We start from the raw sequence: 17,997 nt of genomic DNA on the forward strand, positions 1-17,997 counted from the left end.
CCAGCAGCAGCATACTGATAAAGAAACATCAGTAGTGGTTATTGGAGGTAAAAATGAGGGAAATATGCAAGGTGGTTAACCGTTGTCAAGGTAAAATTGAATAGTATACTAATTTGTAATTGAACTTGCACAGAACGTTTCTTTAAGATAGTTGAGTTTGCAATTTCACCAATACTTTTTGATGGGCACATTACGAGCTGTTCAATATCTCAACGAAAACTGAAGTGTCTTGAAAAATTTCCTTGAAGAATAAGTATGCCACATTTCAATAAAATTGGTCCATGGGTGGACCAAGTTGTTTCATGTGGACAGACAGACAAATGGAGGTCACTATCACAATAGTTGCTTTGTGCATTGTTTGTGAACGCACCTTAGGTTCTTAGAGGAAATTGTATTTGTACTTGAATATATTCTATTTAATTGTATCAATTCAGATATATATTAATTGTGTTTTTAAGTAGTTGTGAGTCATATCTGTCTGTAATGGTAGAATTGTTTACCAGTCTTTCTTACTAAAGTTATTTTTATTTCTCTGTTTCAATTTAGCCCACTGCAGCCATCATACTAGAGTTTATGACAATGATGGCTGTGTGCCATACAGCAGTTCCTGAGAGGGCCGATGACAAGATTGTTTACCAAGCTGCTTCCCCAGGTATGTTTGTTTATTCTTTTATAAAAGACATAGGTATGTTTAGTTATCTTCATGACAACTGAGATATACTGTACTGGCATTAATAATATTCAATCACCTATTCTCAGGACATGCTCTTCAAAGATTGATTCGTATTTTTAGTGCTGATGAAGATATTGATTAAGCCAGAATAAATTTGAACTTTAATTAGCAGAAGACCATTTGGATTTGCTCATTATTATTTTCTGTCGTGAAATGGTATTATTTTACTGTATTGCTACTGGTTCTATTTTTATTTTATCTTATTTCTTTTTAACTGTATTTTTACATATAATATTACTGTTTTTTTCTTTGCTTGTATTATGTAGTGTATCACTGGTTGTGTTTCACAAAAAGCTGTGTATTTTTTGCTTTTTGTACCCAGTTGGAGAGGCACTCGTAATTTCATTGTCATTATTTTACAATGATAATAAAGGGTTTCAATTCAATTCAATTCAATATTAGTAAAGATACAGAGACAAATAAAAAGCTACTGTGTAATTACAATGTACACCTTTTGTGTATCCAGAACAAACTATTGAGATGTTCAGAATAAAAACTAAAAAGGGAGTTTAAAAATATTTTAAACATCTTTCTTGTCTGCTCACTTGATGGCAATCATTTTGCTTTTTTGCCACATACATACTGCACCCTGCTGCAGCTTTATAAGTCACCAAGCATATCACGGTGGGTTGGATGTACAGTTAATCAATTTCTCTATCTGCATCAATATCTTATGATCAGTTCACATTGCCATCACTATCTCTTAATTCAAATAATGTTTATTCTAAATTTGTTCTAAAACTGGCTTTACAGCTTCCAGCTTACATGCCATTGTGCATTTTAGTTGAAAACTCCACCCAACTCATGAATATTGATGAGTTAACCATAAAGTGGCAAAGTACATAGAAATATTCATGATTTTTTATGATATTTTCTTGACTTGATGGCAATAGAATACTGTTGCAAGTGTTATTTGTACTTATAGTATAAGTTTGGTATTTTTAGTCAGAGTTGTTTCTTCACAATTATGGTTATATATGCGTTTTGCTGCACAAAATTGGGTTCTGAAGTTTAGCATTTTCTATAAATTAAGAAAAATACATGGCCAGAGACTTTAATTATGTTTTAAGTCTAGATCTGGATAGATCCCTAGCTACAACATCTAATACTGCATAGATAATTACACAGTTTGTAACAGATCATAATTTATCAGACCCTTGAAGGTATTTAAATCCTAACCTATGAACATACTCCTTCTTCTCACCTATACATCACTGTTACTCAAGAATTGATTACTTCCTCATAGACAATTTTTTGCCCACTATCAAATCTTGTAAGTATGATGTTATTGTTATCTCTGACCATTCCCCTTTGTTCATGGAGCTTAAATTACAATGTCCTAGATGCTCATCTCACTGCTGGCATCTTAGCCCCCTGTCATTAGCTGATGAGAACTGTACAGAATTCATATCCAAGCATATTGATTATTTTCTTGAGAGAAATGCATCCTCGGAGGTCTCAGCAGGTATACTCTGGGAAACTCTGAAGGCAATTTTAAGAGGTCAGATTTTTTCATGTCTTTCTCACAAAAATAAATTGCAAACCAATAAGGTGTCTGAGCTAATCCGCAAAATTTCCAGAATAGATCTAGAATATACCAGGTCCCCCAATGAGACACTTTATAGGAAAAGACAGGTTTTGCAATCACAATTTAACCTTTTGACTACTAAATAAACGGAAGAGTTTATCTTTAAATCACAACATCATTATTATGAACATGGAGAGAAGGCCAGTAAAATCTTAGCCCAACAAATCCACAAGCGGGAAGTCCATAATGCAATAACAGCAATTAACAACAACACTGACGGAGATAAAATTATTGACCATAAAAATATAACTTACACATTTAGAGAGTACTATAAGTCCTTATATTCTACTCAGTTTAAAGAAGATACTGACCATAAAAATATAACTTACACATTTAGAGAGTACTACAAGTCCTTTTATTCTACTCAGTTTAAAGAAGATAAGACACAATCTAATGAGTTTCTTGATTCATTACAGATACCAGAGCTAGATACTCTTACTGCTTTCGAACTGGATAAACCTCTGACACTTTCAGAATTACTAGATGCTATAAACTCACTTCCTAGTGCGAAAGCAGCCGGCTCTGATGGCTACCCTGTGGAATTTTATTAAACGTTTTCTGTTAATTTAGCTCCACTACTATTAGCAACATTTGTAGAAGCTAAAAACAACACATTTCTATCTCTAACTTTTCGCCAAGCATTTTTAATTACCGTCTTTCCTACGAAAAATAAGGATTTACTACAATGTACATCATATAGACCAATCTCTCTTTTGAATAACAATGTTAAGATACTCTTCAAAGTTCAAGCCAGAAAAACTGAGAAAGTGCTTCCTTCCATAATATCACAAGACCAAACCAGATATATTAAAGGCAATCCCTTAACTTCTAATCTATGAAGTTTGTTTAACATAATATAATCATCTATTAAATCTAATATCCCAGAGATCTTATTATCTTTAAATGCAGAAAAAGCATTTGATATGATTGAATGGGACTAACTGTTCACCACATTGCACAAATTTGGGTTCAGTCCAAACATGCATGCATAGATCAAACTACTTCATATTAGTTCAGAAGCCTCAGTTTGTATTAATAACACTATTTCAGACTACTTCAGACTAGAACGTGGTACTTGACAAGGATGTCCCCTGTCACCACTGCTCTTTGCAATCACCATTGAACTACTGGCTGTATACCTTTGAAATGCATCAGAGATATAGGGAATTTTCAGAGAAGGACTTGAACAGAAAATATCACTATATGCAAATGATATGGTACTTTATATATCTGACCCACAGAATTCTGTGCCAGCAGTCCTAAAAGCATTATCAGATTTTCAAAAGATATCTGGACTCAAAATCAATTTGAATAAATGGGTGCTTTTTCCAGTGAATTCTCTAGCACACAATATCGGATTGGATACCTTCCCATTTATCTTGGCAGATCAGTTTAAATATCTAGGGGTAAATATCACAAGCAAATATAAAGTTCTTTTTCAACAAAATATTGCTGTCTACATGGAAAAAATTAAACAAGACCTGAATAGATGGTATACCTTCCATCTTACATTAGCTTGGAAAATCAACATTGAAATAGGAGGAGGAGCTTGGGAAGGGTGTTCATCTTTACAAACCATCTCCATAACCATAAATATATAATTTTTTAAGAAGTTAGACTCCATTTTAACTTCTTTTATTTGGAATTCAAAACATCCATGTATCCAAAGGCTGACTCTTCAATGGCCTAAAGCATAAGGGGGTATGGCACTACCTAGCTTTCAGTTTTATTACTTGGTGGCAAATATACAAGCTATAAAGACCTGGACATCAACACAAATCGATGAATATATACAAGCTTGCTCTACAATAGAAATAAAATCTTACAGTAGTTTTCTATATTCACTTCTTTGTGCCCCAGTTATTTCAAATTTCCATCTGTACACTAATACTCCAATTGCCCTTCACTCTCTCAGAATATGGAACCAATGTAAGAAGCACTTTAAGACAGAACAGCTTTTATTTATTGCACCCCTACATGACATCTACCTTTTTCCACCCTCTCAAATATATACACCATTTAATGTCTGGAAAATGTTGCATCTTATGAACAATTACGCTTCAAATTCAACTTCTCATCAACACAATTATTCCACTACTTTCAAGCTAGAAACTTTGCTAAACAGAACCTCCCCAATTTTCCTCACCTCCTACCTTGTTCTATTTCAGAAGAAATATTGGTCAGTCTTGAAGACTCAAATAGCAACTCTACAATTTAGAAAAATATCTTAAAAGTCCCTTCTTTTCAAAGACCCCAGAGCCCATTGGGGAAAGGATCTTTCACTTAATAGTTCAGAAAAAGAGTGGAAGGCAGCCATGCATAGAATACCGTGTCGCTCTTAATGTGCAAGGCATTCAATTATTCAACCTAAAATCTTTTATCAAGCGCATTTATCTCAAATAAAATTGTCCAAAATGTTTCCAGGGCAAGATTCAACCTGCAAACATTGCAATCAAGCTCTACAATACAATACAATACAGTTTATTTTTGTATAGCCCAAAATCACACAGGAAGTGCCGCAATGGGCTTTAACAGGCCCTGCCTCTTGACAGCCCCCCAGCCTTGACTCTCTAAGAAGACAAGGAAAAACTCCCAAAAAAAACCTAGTAGGGAAAAATGGAAGAAACCTTGGGAAAGGCAGTTCAAAGAGAGACCCCTTTCCAGGTAGATTGGGCGTGCAGTGGGTGTCAAAAGAAGGAGGTCAATATTATACAATACAGTACAGTACACAGAACAATTTCTCAATATAGTAAGAAATAAAAAAAAAAAAAAAAAATATATATATAAATTTTAGAAGTACAGAGTAGAATTTAACAGTAGATGATATATCCCATAATAAGATTTGTATTTGTATAGAGTCCTGGAGACCTCATCCTTCAAGCTGCCTCCCCCATTTGGCCATTCCACAGCTGAAACAGTGCTGGGCCAGCCAATCCGATGAAAGGACCCCTCTCTCCCACGATTCCTGCGATCCTCCATCTGGGATGACTTTTCCTTAGGCAGGCAAAACAACTTGGCAGGTGGGCCATGGCACCAAGTGCCACATTTGAGTACCGAGAAGAAAAACAGAATAAGTGAGGGTTAGTATACAATTATAACTGTCATGTTACTTATGTTTAAGTGCTAATGACTAACAACAGAGATGCAGTCTGTACAGTTAATCAGCAGCTCTAGTCAGGATATGCTAAACTGAAGTAGTGAGTCTTCAGCCGGGATTTAAAAGCTGAGACCGAAGGGGCATCTCTTATAGTAGCAGGCAGACCATTCCACAGTTTAGGGGCCCTGTAACTAAAAGCTCGACCTCCCACTGTTATTTTATTAATCCTTGGAATCATAAGCAGACCGGCATCTTGAGATCTTAATGTGCGCTCTGGTTTGTAAGTCATGATAAGTTCAGACAAGTAAGCCGGACCTCGACCATTTAATGATTTATATGTTAAAAGAAGGATTTTGAAATCTGCCCTAAACTTAACCGGGAGCCAGTGTAAGGATTTAAGAACTGGAGTTATGTGTTCGTATTTTCTTGTTCTTGTAATAATTCTCGCAGCCGCATTTTGGATTAACTGGAGGCTGTATAAAGAACAGTTTGAACATCCAGTGAACACCGCATTGCAGTAGTCAATCCTACTAGAGATAAATGCATGAATTAGTTTCTCAGAATCCTGTTTATTTAAAAAGCGCCTTAATTTCCTAACATTTTTAAGATGGAAGAAACATGTTTTGGACAACTTTGTAATATGCGCTTTAAATGACATGCTAGAGTCAAAGATAACTCCTAGATTGCGGGCTGATTCAGTAAAATTGACTGGGATTCCCACTGAGTTAAATGATGACAAAATATTATTGTGATCAGCATCATTCCCTCCAACAATTAACATCTCTGTTTTATCTGTATTTAAAGACAATTAGTTCTTATTCATCCACTCCTTTAATTCACTAACACAACTAATTAAAGACAACATTGGAGAAACTTCATTTGATTTAAATGAAAGGTATAACTGGGTGTCATCTGCATACGAGTGAAAATTAACATTATGTTTCCTAATGATAGATCCCAGTGGAAGCATGTACAGTGAAAACAGTAAAGGTCCCAGTACTGAGCCCTGCGGGACACCATATTGAACTTCTGTGTATAATGATGGAGTACTGTCAGCACATTTCTGTACATATTGGAATCGATTTGATAAGTAAGAACTAAACCAAGCGAGCACGGTGCCTGTAAGCCCAACATCATTTTCTAGCCTGTGCAGTAAGATAGAATGGTCGATGGTGTCAAATGCTGCACTTAAGTCCAACAACATAATTACAGTTGAGTTTCCTTCATCAGAGGATATCAGAATGTCATTTACAACCTGTGTTAGTGCCGTTTCTGTACTATGACCAGTGCGAAAACCAGACTGGAATTTCTCAAATAAATTGTAATGCATAAGGTGTGTCTGAAGCTGACTGGCGACTACTTTTTCTAGTATTTTAGAGAGAAACGGTAAATTTGAAATAGGCCTATAATTATTTAGTATATGTGGGTCAAGGTCTGACTTTTTAAGTAATGGTTTAATGACTAACACTTTTAGTGCATCTGGTACTGTGCCATGCAATAATGAACTATTGATAATGTTTAGGATAGGCGCTGCAAGAACATCCATTGCACTTTTTACTAGTTTTGTTGGCACTGGATCTAGGGAACAAGTAGTGGGCTTCATTTTAGAAATTAAACTTAAGACTTCCTGCTCAGTTACAGGATTAAAATTACTAAAGTGCTGAGTGCAATGTGAGACAGGGTCTGCTAAGCTAGTATTTGGTTTGTACTGTGATGCAGAGATCTGGGATCTTATATTTTTAATTTTCTCATTGAAGAAGTTAATAAAGTCTGTACTGCTAATGTCTGTTGGTGTTTTGCACTGTTGATCTGAATTTCCATTTGTTAATTTAGCCACTGTTCTAAACAGTGCCCGAGGATTTTTATTATTGCTATCTATTAATGTAGAATAATATTCTGACCGAGCTTTAAAGAGGGCTTTTTTATATTTATTAACACTCTCTGTCCATGCAATTTGAAAGACCTGTAGCTTTGTTGTTCTCCATCTGCGTTCCAGTTTTCGACACTCTAATTTAAGAGCTCGAGTGTTTTCATTAAACCAGGGAGAGTTTCTATGTGCTTTGATCACTTTTGTTTTAAGGGGAGCCACTGTGTCCAGAGCATCTCTCAAGGTCACATTATAATGTGATGTTAGCTCATCTAAATTGTTTTCTGTGTTTACATTTGATGTTAACTGATCTAAATGGTTTTCCACAATTACACTCGACTTACTCAAAGTATCTATAAATTTTGAAGCAGAATTACAATCTAGATGCCGCACTGTCTTTGTTTTAATCTGGGAGTGTGTTCGCAAGGGCAGGACCAAATCAAATGTAATTAAGTAGTGATCAGAAATAACTTCATTTAATGGAGTAATAATTAAATTTTGAATTTCAACTTTGTAAGTTATAATTAAATCTAATGTGTGGTTATGATTATGAGTTGGACCTTTGACATTCTGACAAAATCCTACTGAATTTAACAAATAAGTAAAACATTTGCTAAAAGTGTCAGTTTCCACATCAATGTGTACATTAAAATCTCCCATCAGTACTATGTGATCATAATTTATAGCCAAGTCAGATAAAAGGTTGCTAAATTCAGACATGAACAATGAGTACGGCCCTGGTGGTCTATAGACTAGCACTATAATTGTGTTGGAATCTGTTTTAATATTTAAAATGAATGCTTCAAAGGATGTAAAGTTGCCTAAATTTTTAGAAGTGATTTGCATTTTGTTACAATGAATTATTCCAAGGCCCCCTCCTCGACCTGAATCTCTAGACTTATGAAGGAACGAGTATCCATCTGGTGACGCCTCAGCTAGGGGGACAGTGTCACATTTACTAAGCCAGGTTTCGGTGAGAAGACACAGCTCAGATTTTGTACTTAATATAATATCATTTACCAAAACAGCTTTAGTGCCAAGAGAGCGAATGTTCAATAAGCAGCATTTAAAACTGTATGCTTCTTTCTGAATTGGTGATATACTTTTTGTTTTAATTTGTAGTAAATTTCTATTACAGATGCCCCTGGTGGAGGGTCTGGTTTTATCCCTTGGTCTAATTATACACCTTATTTTTTGGTTATCAATTAATTTAAGGTTTGTATCAAGACTAAATTTACTGGATGCCCCAAGACAAGGATTATGGGTAACAGCTTCAGGAAAGTAACAGGTGGGATAAACAACAGCCTGTGATTTAAGATCACATGACTGCGGCCTGGATGGTGCTCTAATCAGTCAACCAGGCAGTTTTGCTGCCATATTTTGGGATAATACATAAGATCCCCTCCAGTTAGGATGAAGACCATCTCTTCTGAAAAATCCAGGCCTTTCCCAAAAATCATCCCAATTGTTCACAAACGCTATGCTTTTGTTTGCACACCAGGTTTCTAGCCAGCAGTGAAGGGAATGCAATCTGCTATAAATCACATCCCCTCTATATAATCTTGGTAAGGGGCCAGATACAACTAAATTCCGACATTTTCTTTTAGCTTTGATGCAAAGAGAGATGAAGTTCCTCTTTAATACCTCAGATTGCTGTGAATAAGTATCATTAGTGCCGACATGCAGCAATAAGGTAGATACTTCATCGTCGGCGACACGGTCCAATGCGGCCTCTATGCCAGAAATCTTGGCCCCTGCGAGGCACTTAACATGAACTGCTGGTTTAACATAGTTTGGAATTCTAACATTCCGCACTATGGAATCGCCAATTATGAGCACTTTCTTATTCTCAGTTTCCACAGGCGCGCTGCGGAGTGCTGAGAATCTGTTCTGGGTCCGAATTGGTGACCTGGGTGCCGGGGGACTACATTTTGGATTCTTAGACCCCCGTCTTACTGTTACCCACTCGCCCTGTGGCTGAATTGGTGCTGCTGACTTTGGCCGTGCACTGACTACAGTGGGGCCAGGAGAGACTGAAGCCGAATCAGAAGTAGCCGAATTGTCTAAACAAACCGAGTCGATCCAATTTTCGGTTTGCCTAATCGCTATCAGATTCCTAACGCGGTCCTCCAATTCGCGTATTTTCCCGACCAACTCTAAATTAACTAAACACTTTTGGCAGGTGAAGCTGTCTACAATGTTGGCCGGAAAACCTGAACTGTACATGCTGCAGGACACACAACATATAAACGTGCCCTCAACGGGCAGAGCGCAGATGGAACTTACGTTTAGTGGTGATGTCATCTTCTCCGTTTTCTGTAGTTTACTTAAGTGCTTTCTGCTTCAGAGACCGTCGGCTTCAAGTTTCTCACTGCCGGTTATTTCTTCTGGTCAGCTGCCGGCTTTACTTCCGATGAACTTGCTCGGGTGTTTGCGAAGGGTTACGTGCCTGTGGGAGACGCCGCTGCTCGGTGCTTCTGCTCGGTGCTTCCGCCTGTGTGAGAGAGAGAGAGAGAGAATGAAAATCACAGATCTGCTCTAGCTCTACCCTCACTGGGCCACATGTTCTGGGCATGCACCAAATTAACAACATCCAGCCATCCATTTTCCAACCCGCTGAATCCGAACACAGGGTCACGGGGGTCTGCTGGAGCCAATCCCAGCCAACACGGGGCACAAGGCAGGGAACCAATCCTGGGCAGGGTGCCAACCCACTGCAGAAATTAACAACATTTTGGACAAAAATCTTTTCATTGCCTATCAGTGTCACAATCACTCTTAAAGCTGTGTTTGGTGTATTCCCTGATGGGTTTAAAGTGAAGAAGGACAAACAAATTATAATTGCCTTTACTACACTACTAGCCCGCAGACTTATCTTGCTCAAATGGAAGAATCCCACCCCACCACTTTTAAGTCAGTGGGTAAATAATGTTCTGTAGTCATTGAAAATGGAAAATTAACAAATTCTCATTTAGAGAATCTGTTCAAAACTTTTTTTAAAATATGGCAGGATCTAATCAATAATATTTTAAATTAAGCTTCCTTTCTGGGGGAAAGGTTACTCTTCCTTTCTTGTTCCTTTTATAGAGTAGCATTTTGTTATTGGCTCTCCTCTCTTTCTCTTGGGCAGGGGTTGAATTTTGCTTTGCCTCGTTAAGTTTGATTTGTATAGAATGTTATCTGCTTCTAAATAAAATAAAAAAATAAAATAAAAAAAATACATAGCCAGTCCTGGCATTTTATAATGGAGAGGCATGTGACACTCAGAAAATATAAAACATAAACTAAACTACCATTTGTGCACCAATATTGTAAATGTATTAATGGCAATTTAAGCAGTTCTTTAATAAAATTCTGATCTTCCCCTGTTTTCTCATATTTGCATAGGCAAAAGCTCAGATGTCCCCTTATTTCATCCACGTAGTTTTTGAATCTGTTAAGGCATTTGCTTCATGTACATGACTTGGTAGTTTTTGCAAGAATTTGAATGTGTCCTTGAATGTCCAGATGTCAATGTACATGAATTATGATGCTTTGTGTATAAAACAGTATTGGCAACCTGAAATCTCAAACTTTTTTATGTGATTCTTTTAATAAAGCATTGAAAAGTTAGACTATAATTAACTAAGTCTAATTAACATTTCACATAAGACCACTGTAATTTTTGCTTTTCAAACATTAATCTGATAAATCATTGCATTTTGGACTTAGTCTTAGTTCCTCTTGTGTTACATTGGGAGGCAAACGATCACCATCAAACCTGGTCAGCACAAGCGGCTTTGGTTTTGTCCCATGCCAAGTTGACTGCACAAAGGTGTTCAAGAAAGGTGCACCACCATGTTTGCCTCGGTCGCCTTTGTTTCCATTTCCCATGCACTGGCGTCCACAGCATGGCCACTTTTGGTAGGCGTACTGGGGGCTTGTGGAAAATGTGCCCCTCGAACCAAAACCAACGTTCAGTGACAATATCAACTAGAGGATGAGTGCTGATTCATGGAGATACTTCTTCATTTCTGACATGGTCACGGTATGAGATACAAAGGATCCGTCGGAGGCAACATTGCTGTAATATAATCAGTCGTTTTGTGATGTCAACTTCCAGGTTTCACAGGCATAGATAGTGTTAAGGATTACAGTCGAATTCAGAAGGTGAATTTTAGTTGGTAGGGCAATGCGGCTGGATTTCCAGATAGGCTCCAAGTGGCACATAACAGTCATAGCCTTCCCAATCAGACATTGGGTACCTTGGTTGGACCCATCGTCTGTCGCCACAGTGCTACCAAGGAAGATGAAGTGATACACTTCCTTGAAGCGCTATTGACCCATGAAGACGGGGTGCTGACATTGGAGTAAACTACACGTGGAATCTTGCTTTTCAACGCACGGATTCGCAACTCAACTTTTGCCACCTCATGCTTCAGTGCTGCTGTGTACCCACTGAACACTTGCTGAGTGACTCCGAGCAAGGTGATATTGTTGGCAAAGTCCAAGTCCACTAGCTTTAGCCCATCTCGTCATGTCAGGCCAAAGTCGCATTGCATTTGATAAACATCTTTTATCTTTTTACATAAGATATTTTGGTAAGTTCAGAGTGCATCAACACTGAAGTACACTTACACTGATGCCTGTTATGTGATGCTCAGAGTAAAAAGCCCTTCATAAAATATAATTTAATGAAATATAACTACTCAATTAAGTCCACCTAAAAATAGCATACAGAGAATGTTCTTTCTTTTGTAAGCAGTTTATCTCCACCTTCAACAGAAATAATGCCACAAAAATTTAGAAAATATAAACCAACTGTCAAAATATACTCATTAATTATTTGGAGGAAAAACCTGCAAAGCAGTTAAACCTGTGTATTTTTAGTTTGACATTAAAATGAATCACTGCACAATGTAATTATGTAATTTCAATAACCATCCTCATATTTTCATGACGTTCCCTCCAATTAAGAACATTATGGGTGTGAAAGCTAGAAGCCATTCTTTTCAGCTGCAGACATGAAGCATATTATTGATTTTGTTTTTAAAAAACATTAAATATAATTTTATTAATAATAAAATAATTCAGGAGTTACCAGGTAATTATAATATAATTAATGTTTCAAATTCAAAAATATTCCAAAGAACTTTACTGTTTTTTTTTGTTTTTGAATTTGCACAGTGTTGAGATTGATGGGTTAATTGGCTTTAGGTTTGTACCAGAACATTTTAGGAAAATGTTGATACTTTATGGAGGAGCATGAATGGTTAAACTAAAAACCTCAACATTTCACATATTATTGTTATTTTGTTTTTTTACGCAGTTATTCATTGTGAATAGCAACCAACAAAACCCGAGGTGTATGAAAGTGTTGTTAACAACAAATGCAGGTGCTTAGAAAAGATCTGGAGGTATAAAATTACTACATACCTTAAACCAAATTAAAGTTATACTGTATATATAAATAGAGAAAAACAAGAGGTAAAAGTGTCACTCATTAAAAAAGTTAAACGATTGCAATGTCAGTGCTGCTTGATGTTTGTTTCTTTAACGCTAGGTCTGCAAAACATAGACATGAATTATTTCAATTTAATAGACATATTTTTGTGATCAAATAGCAGTAATATCACCTAACCCTATTTCCCACTATCTCAAAGCACACACCCTCCCAAAATCCATGATCTGTTAACGATTGAGAGTTATTGATGGCTGTGTAAACTGGTGAAATGCTGTTGATTTACACATCAAACCCAAAAGCAGAGTAAAGAATCAGAAAAGAGAAGAATTAGGGAGTAACATTTATAGAAGACACAGCCCTCTGTCCAACAAGCTGCACATTAGATGCACAACAGCTTGCCACATCTCGACACTAGAGCTAGTTGAATCTCTCTGCCAAAAGTTCAGGTCAAACTAAATTAAAGAAAGAAAACTTCTAAACGTTCACAGAGAGTACAGAGAGAGAGAGAGAGAGAGAGAGATAGTACCTAGGAAAAATGTCCACTTCTGGGTAAGAGGCAGGGAAAGAATAGAGAGGTCCAGGAGAAGAAATATATGAGGCAAAATGAATATTAACAGAGAAAATAGGGGACAGGCAATTAGAAATATTAGTTGAAAAAACAAAGACAATGACAGTCCTAAAATGTATGAACAAAAGTGCCAAGGGCATAAATGACAGATGGCATCAGTGGCCAGATGTGTAACATAAAGTTTACAGAGAGTGAGGTACAAACAATGTACAACTTTTGAAAATGCTGGTAATTTGTGGTTTTAAAGGATGCAAGGATATTGTTAAGTACAGTTTACCACAAGATAGAGGGAGAAGAGGGGAGCACACACTGCTAGATTTGTATATAAAGATGTTACTTCTTATATTTTGGAGTTAACAGGCAGGAAAAAGTTATAAATTGGAGGAAAGGAAGATAAGAGTATATTGGGATTCTGTTTGTTTTAAGGACTAACCTGATTTGAAAGTAGAAGACGGAGGAGCAGAAAACCTAGACCTCAATAATGGGAACATTCCAAATCTAGAGTTGTGGTAAATGTCCCTATGTTTTAGTTGAAAAGAGATGGGCTTGCCACCAGTACGAATATAATAGCTAATTTCATACTCAAGGACCTCAAGGGAAATTAGCAGAAAGTACATTTAAGACTGGATGTCAGAAAGCACATCTTCACACAGAGGGTTTCAGAACCAGGAACAAATGTCAAATTCAGGATCCAAGACCTTGAGGTGAAAGTAGTTATCTTCAATTACAGATATCAATTATTGTTGAAGTATTATCTTCATCTATAGTAAACAAATTAGGCTAAAGCTTCTTTTAATGTAATTGATACAGTAAGTGTACAAGACAGCAAAAGAATCACCTCAAGTTATCTGAGTTTGGAAATGCTTTCTTATTACTCATCAAGTATTGCACAGAGTAGTCTCTCAGGCAGCATTCCACATAGAGTGGTGAGCTGCACCCATACTACACTTGCCCCTTTTAATATCCTGCTGGGGCCACATAACTAGAAGAGACTCTCTCTTTCTGGAACCCCATAGGCTGCCTCAGCTGTAAGCATTTCAGCCTACTCTTGTAAGGAAAGCAGAACTGATTTTGATTCACCTAGAATTCTCATGGCCTTTCACATTGAAGGTAGAGCAAACTGTGATCATATGTAAACGTTTTAATTATTGTAGGTAATGAAAATTCCTTAAGGCTAGAAATGAGGCAACATCCCATTATTTAAAAAATTTGATTTGCCCAAACCTGAACACATAAAGAGGAAAACAAGAATTTAACTTAATAAATTACTGGAATGGGGTACTGGGTAAGAGATTGGACAGAGAATAGTACATGTGATCTGAAGCTTCCAAAAATAAATGTAAATAATGGACATAATGGCTAAACTATGATTAGATAGATAGATAGATAGATAGATAGATAGATAGATAGATAGATAGATAGATAGATACTTTATTAATCCCAAGGGGAAATTCACAATATATATTATAGATTATACAATATATATACAGTACAATATCAATCCATCCATTTTCCAACCCTCAGAATCCGAACACAGGGTCACGGGGGTCTGCTGGAGCTAATCCCAGCCAACACAGGGCACAAGGCAGGAACCAGTCCCGAGCAGGGAGCCAACACACCGCAGGACACACACACACCCACACACCAAGCACACACTAGTGCCAATTCAGAATTGCCAATCCACCTAACCTGCATGTCTTTGGACTGTGGGAGGAAACCAGAGCACCCAGAGGAAACCCACACAGACAGGGGGAGAACATGCAAACTCCACGCAGGGAGGACCCAGGAAGCGAATCCGGGTTTCCTTACTGCAAGGCAGCAGTGCTACCACTGCGTCACCGTGCCGCCCTATATACAATATATATATTTTAATTTTCTTCTGCACTTATACAACTAGGAAACTTGATCAAAGTCTGCCATGTTATTAATAATAATTTGTTAACACTTTAAAATTGACAGATATTGTTTATTTTTTATCATAAAATATTTTAATCCAGTTTAGGATTCCCTCATTATTTCTTGTGTATAAAAATAAATATTTTTAGAAAAAAAAATTACTTCTTCTAATGATTAGTTATACAATGAGCAATTAATTATTCTATCTGCATTTTCTTTAAAAATATACAATTCCTTCTTAATAAATGGAAGAAGTCAGTGGAATAAAAGTATCATTTGAGGTCACATAGTCATGATTTTTTTTTCTTTTTCACTGCATTGTCTCAAGTATTTTGACGTAATCTCTGTTCCCATTCCAATATTCTGTTTTTGGTACTTAACAGTAGTATATTATATTAATTTGCTCCTGGAATTTCAAAGCCAAGCTCATCAGGTCAGTCCCAGAACTATGGCAGTGAGTACGAGTAACTTTTAGTCAATGGCTAATTTTTGTCTCTTATGAAATCCAAGGCCATATTCGGCTTTTTACTTCTTGGCTACTAAGCCCTAACTGATATTTCACAATCATCTTGTTTTTTTCTTTTAGTAATTTAAAATTCTATAAAAGGAATGCTTATTGTCAGCTCTCTTTAGAGAACAGGTATTCCCAGTTCAACATTTTCTTTGTGCTGCATGTTATTTAACAGCAATACAATATATCAGTTTACTCCTGTACTCTCTGTAGTACTATAAAATTGGAACACTGGCTTTTAAAAGTCTTTCAGAAAAGAAAAATGAAAGGTCTAGCCATGCTAACTTTTTGTTGTGTTTTTTACGAGAAAATCAATCCTCTGTTAAAAGAGAGTACATGGAATTCAGACTGTTATTTAGTTTATTTTCTATTCAGAGCTATTTATTTTGATCCGAATTGCACAGTAGTTATGTTTAACTCATTGTTCTGGAGAATGGAGACGTGTTGCAAGTTTTGTGTATATAATTTTGTTATTTTGGTTTTCTGAGCAGTCATTTATAATGCTAGGACAGACAACATATAAATGGCAAACCCCAGCAAGTGTGGATTGGCAGCATTATATACTCCATGCTCACCCTTGACACAGGCACCCCACAAGGTACTGTGCTGAGCCCTCTTCTGCAATCCTTGTTCACCTCTGATGAAGTGGCGAAACACAGCTCCAACTCCATCATTACATTTTTTAAAGATACTTCCAACACAGGCCTAAACATCAACAATGGTAAGATGGCTTAAAGAGAAGTGGTGTTCCTGCTAACTTAATGGTTCCAGGGCAACAATCTGACAAAATCAGCAAAAACATGAAGCTGGCAAAGACTTCTGAAAGCAGAAGGCAGACTACAGTTACTCATCTACATTGGAGGGAAATCTGTTGAAAGAGTGAGAAGCTTTACATTTCTAGGAGTAACTATTACTAATGAACTGAAGTGGAAACAGTACATATCGTCTTGTCAAAAAGGCTCACCAGCACTTCTACATCCTCACACATCTGAAGACAGCTTGCCATTCCCCATCTGTTTTCATGAATTTCAGTAGGGGTACAGTGGAGTCCATCAACACTGGCAGCATCACATCCTGTAATGGCACCTGCTCAGTTCAAAGTCCTAAAGCACTGCAGAAGGTTGGAGAAGGTGACACAGAATATTACTGGGACTGAGCTGCCTGTTCAGGGAATCTGTAACACTCGCTCTCTTAGAAAGGCAAACAGGATTATTAAAGACCGCAGCTGTCCTGCTCAGCTGCTTTTCTTACTCATCCTTTCTGGCAAACTGTACAGTATCATTGGGGCCCACATCAGTAGATTCAGAGGATGTGTCCATCAAGTTATAAGGTTGTTGAACGTCAATCATAAGAACAAATATTGTAATATGACAGTGTATTTGTACAATACTTGCAACTATATATACTGTAATACATACTGTATATATTGTATATAATTGGTGTGTATATTTATTTATATATAATATGCTGTGTATGTTGCATGCTATGTAAACATTTTATTTATTTATTTATTTGTTTGTTTTTTGTCAACTGTTCTGAGGAGACAAACAAGTAAGAATTTAATTGTACTATGTGCATATGACAATAAATGTAACCTTGGTAAGTCAATAGTTATTAACTTCTGTCTATAGTTTATGTATACAGTAATAAGTTTACCCTGTGACCCAGAATTGGATTTTGTGGGGTACAAAACATTACATGTAGCATGCTGGGTCACTGAATATTATTATGAAAATCTCAGTCTCTACTTGTCTTTTTTTTTTTTTTTTTTTGCAATACTTTATATGGTTTTCCATTGTACATTGGAAAATGTAGCAATTATGTTTAGATAATTTCACCAGTCATGTAACATTCAGTATATTTACATGTGTTTTAATAATTCAGATATTCACGGAAACCTGTTTTCTAAAGTGGCATGTAAATTCTTATTCCAGTTAGAGAAACCAGGTTATTGGTTTCTGGGAAACTTGGTTAACAGATGTAGCTTTCTCTGTGGGCATCCGTATAAATTGGCCACTGTGATACACTTAAGGATTCGGTAGTCTGTGCATGTCCATTGTGCTCTCTTAGCCCGTGCATGTGCTATCTTTACACTGAACAAACAGTGCTAAGCTCAGTAGCACAATCTCAAGCACAGTAACGTGTTGAAAAGAATCTGCATTTTGTAGTCAGATTACTTTTTAAAGTAATGAGTAACTTAACACAATACTTATTTGATTGAAGAAAAATGTCTATGCAGCACCTAGTGTACAAAGAGTAAGTGTACTACTAAACTGCTCCTTTGCAGGGCTTAA

The 17,997-nt window shown here is 36.7% G+C and overlaps 2 protein-coding genes across 2 annotated transcripts in view; one reads left to right on the forward strand and one right to left on the reverse strand.

Moving 5' to 3' along the window:
- slc30a9 (solute carrier family 30 member 9) overlaps window positions 1–17,997 on the reverse strand; it is a 990,624-nt gene that overhangs the window by 532,726 nt on the left and 439,901 nt on the right. The gene's annotated exons all lie outside the window — the stretch shown is intronic.
- Window positions 1–17,997, forward strand: part of atp8a1 (ATPase phospholipid transporting 8A1) — a 338,290-nt gene that overhangs the window by 174,085 nt on the left and 146,208 nt on the right. The window contains 1 exon segment of the mRNA XM_051928331.1: window positions 547–652. Within this exon segment, the coding sequence (XP_051784291.1) occupies window positions 547–652 (106 nt within the window).

Source organism: Erpetoichthys calabaricus, chromosome 5 (assembly GCF_900747795.2).
Source record: "Erpetoichthys calabaricus chromosome 5, fErpCal1.3, whole genome shotgun sequence".
NCBI lineage: Eukaryota > Metazoa > Chordata > Cladistia > Polypteriformes > Polypteridae > Erpetoichthys > Erpetoichthys calabaricus.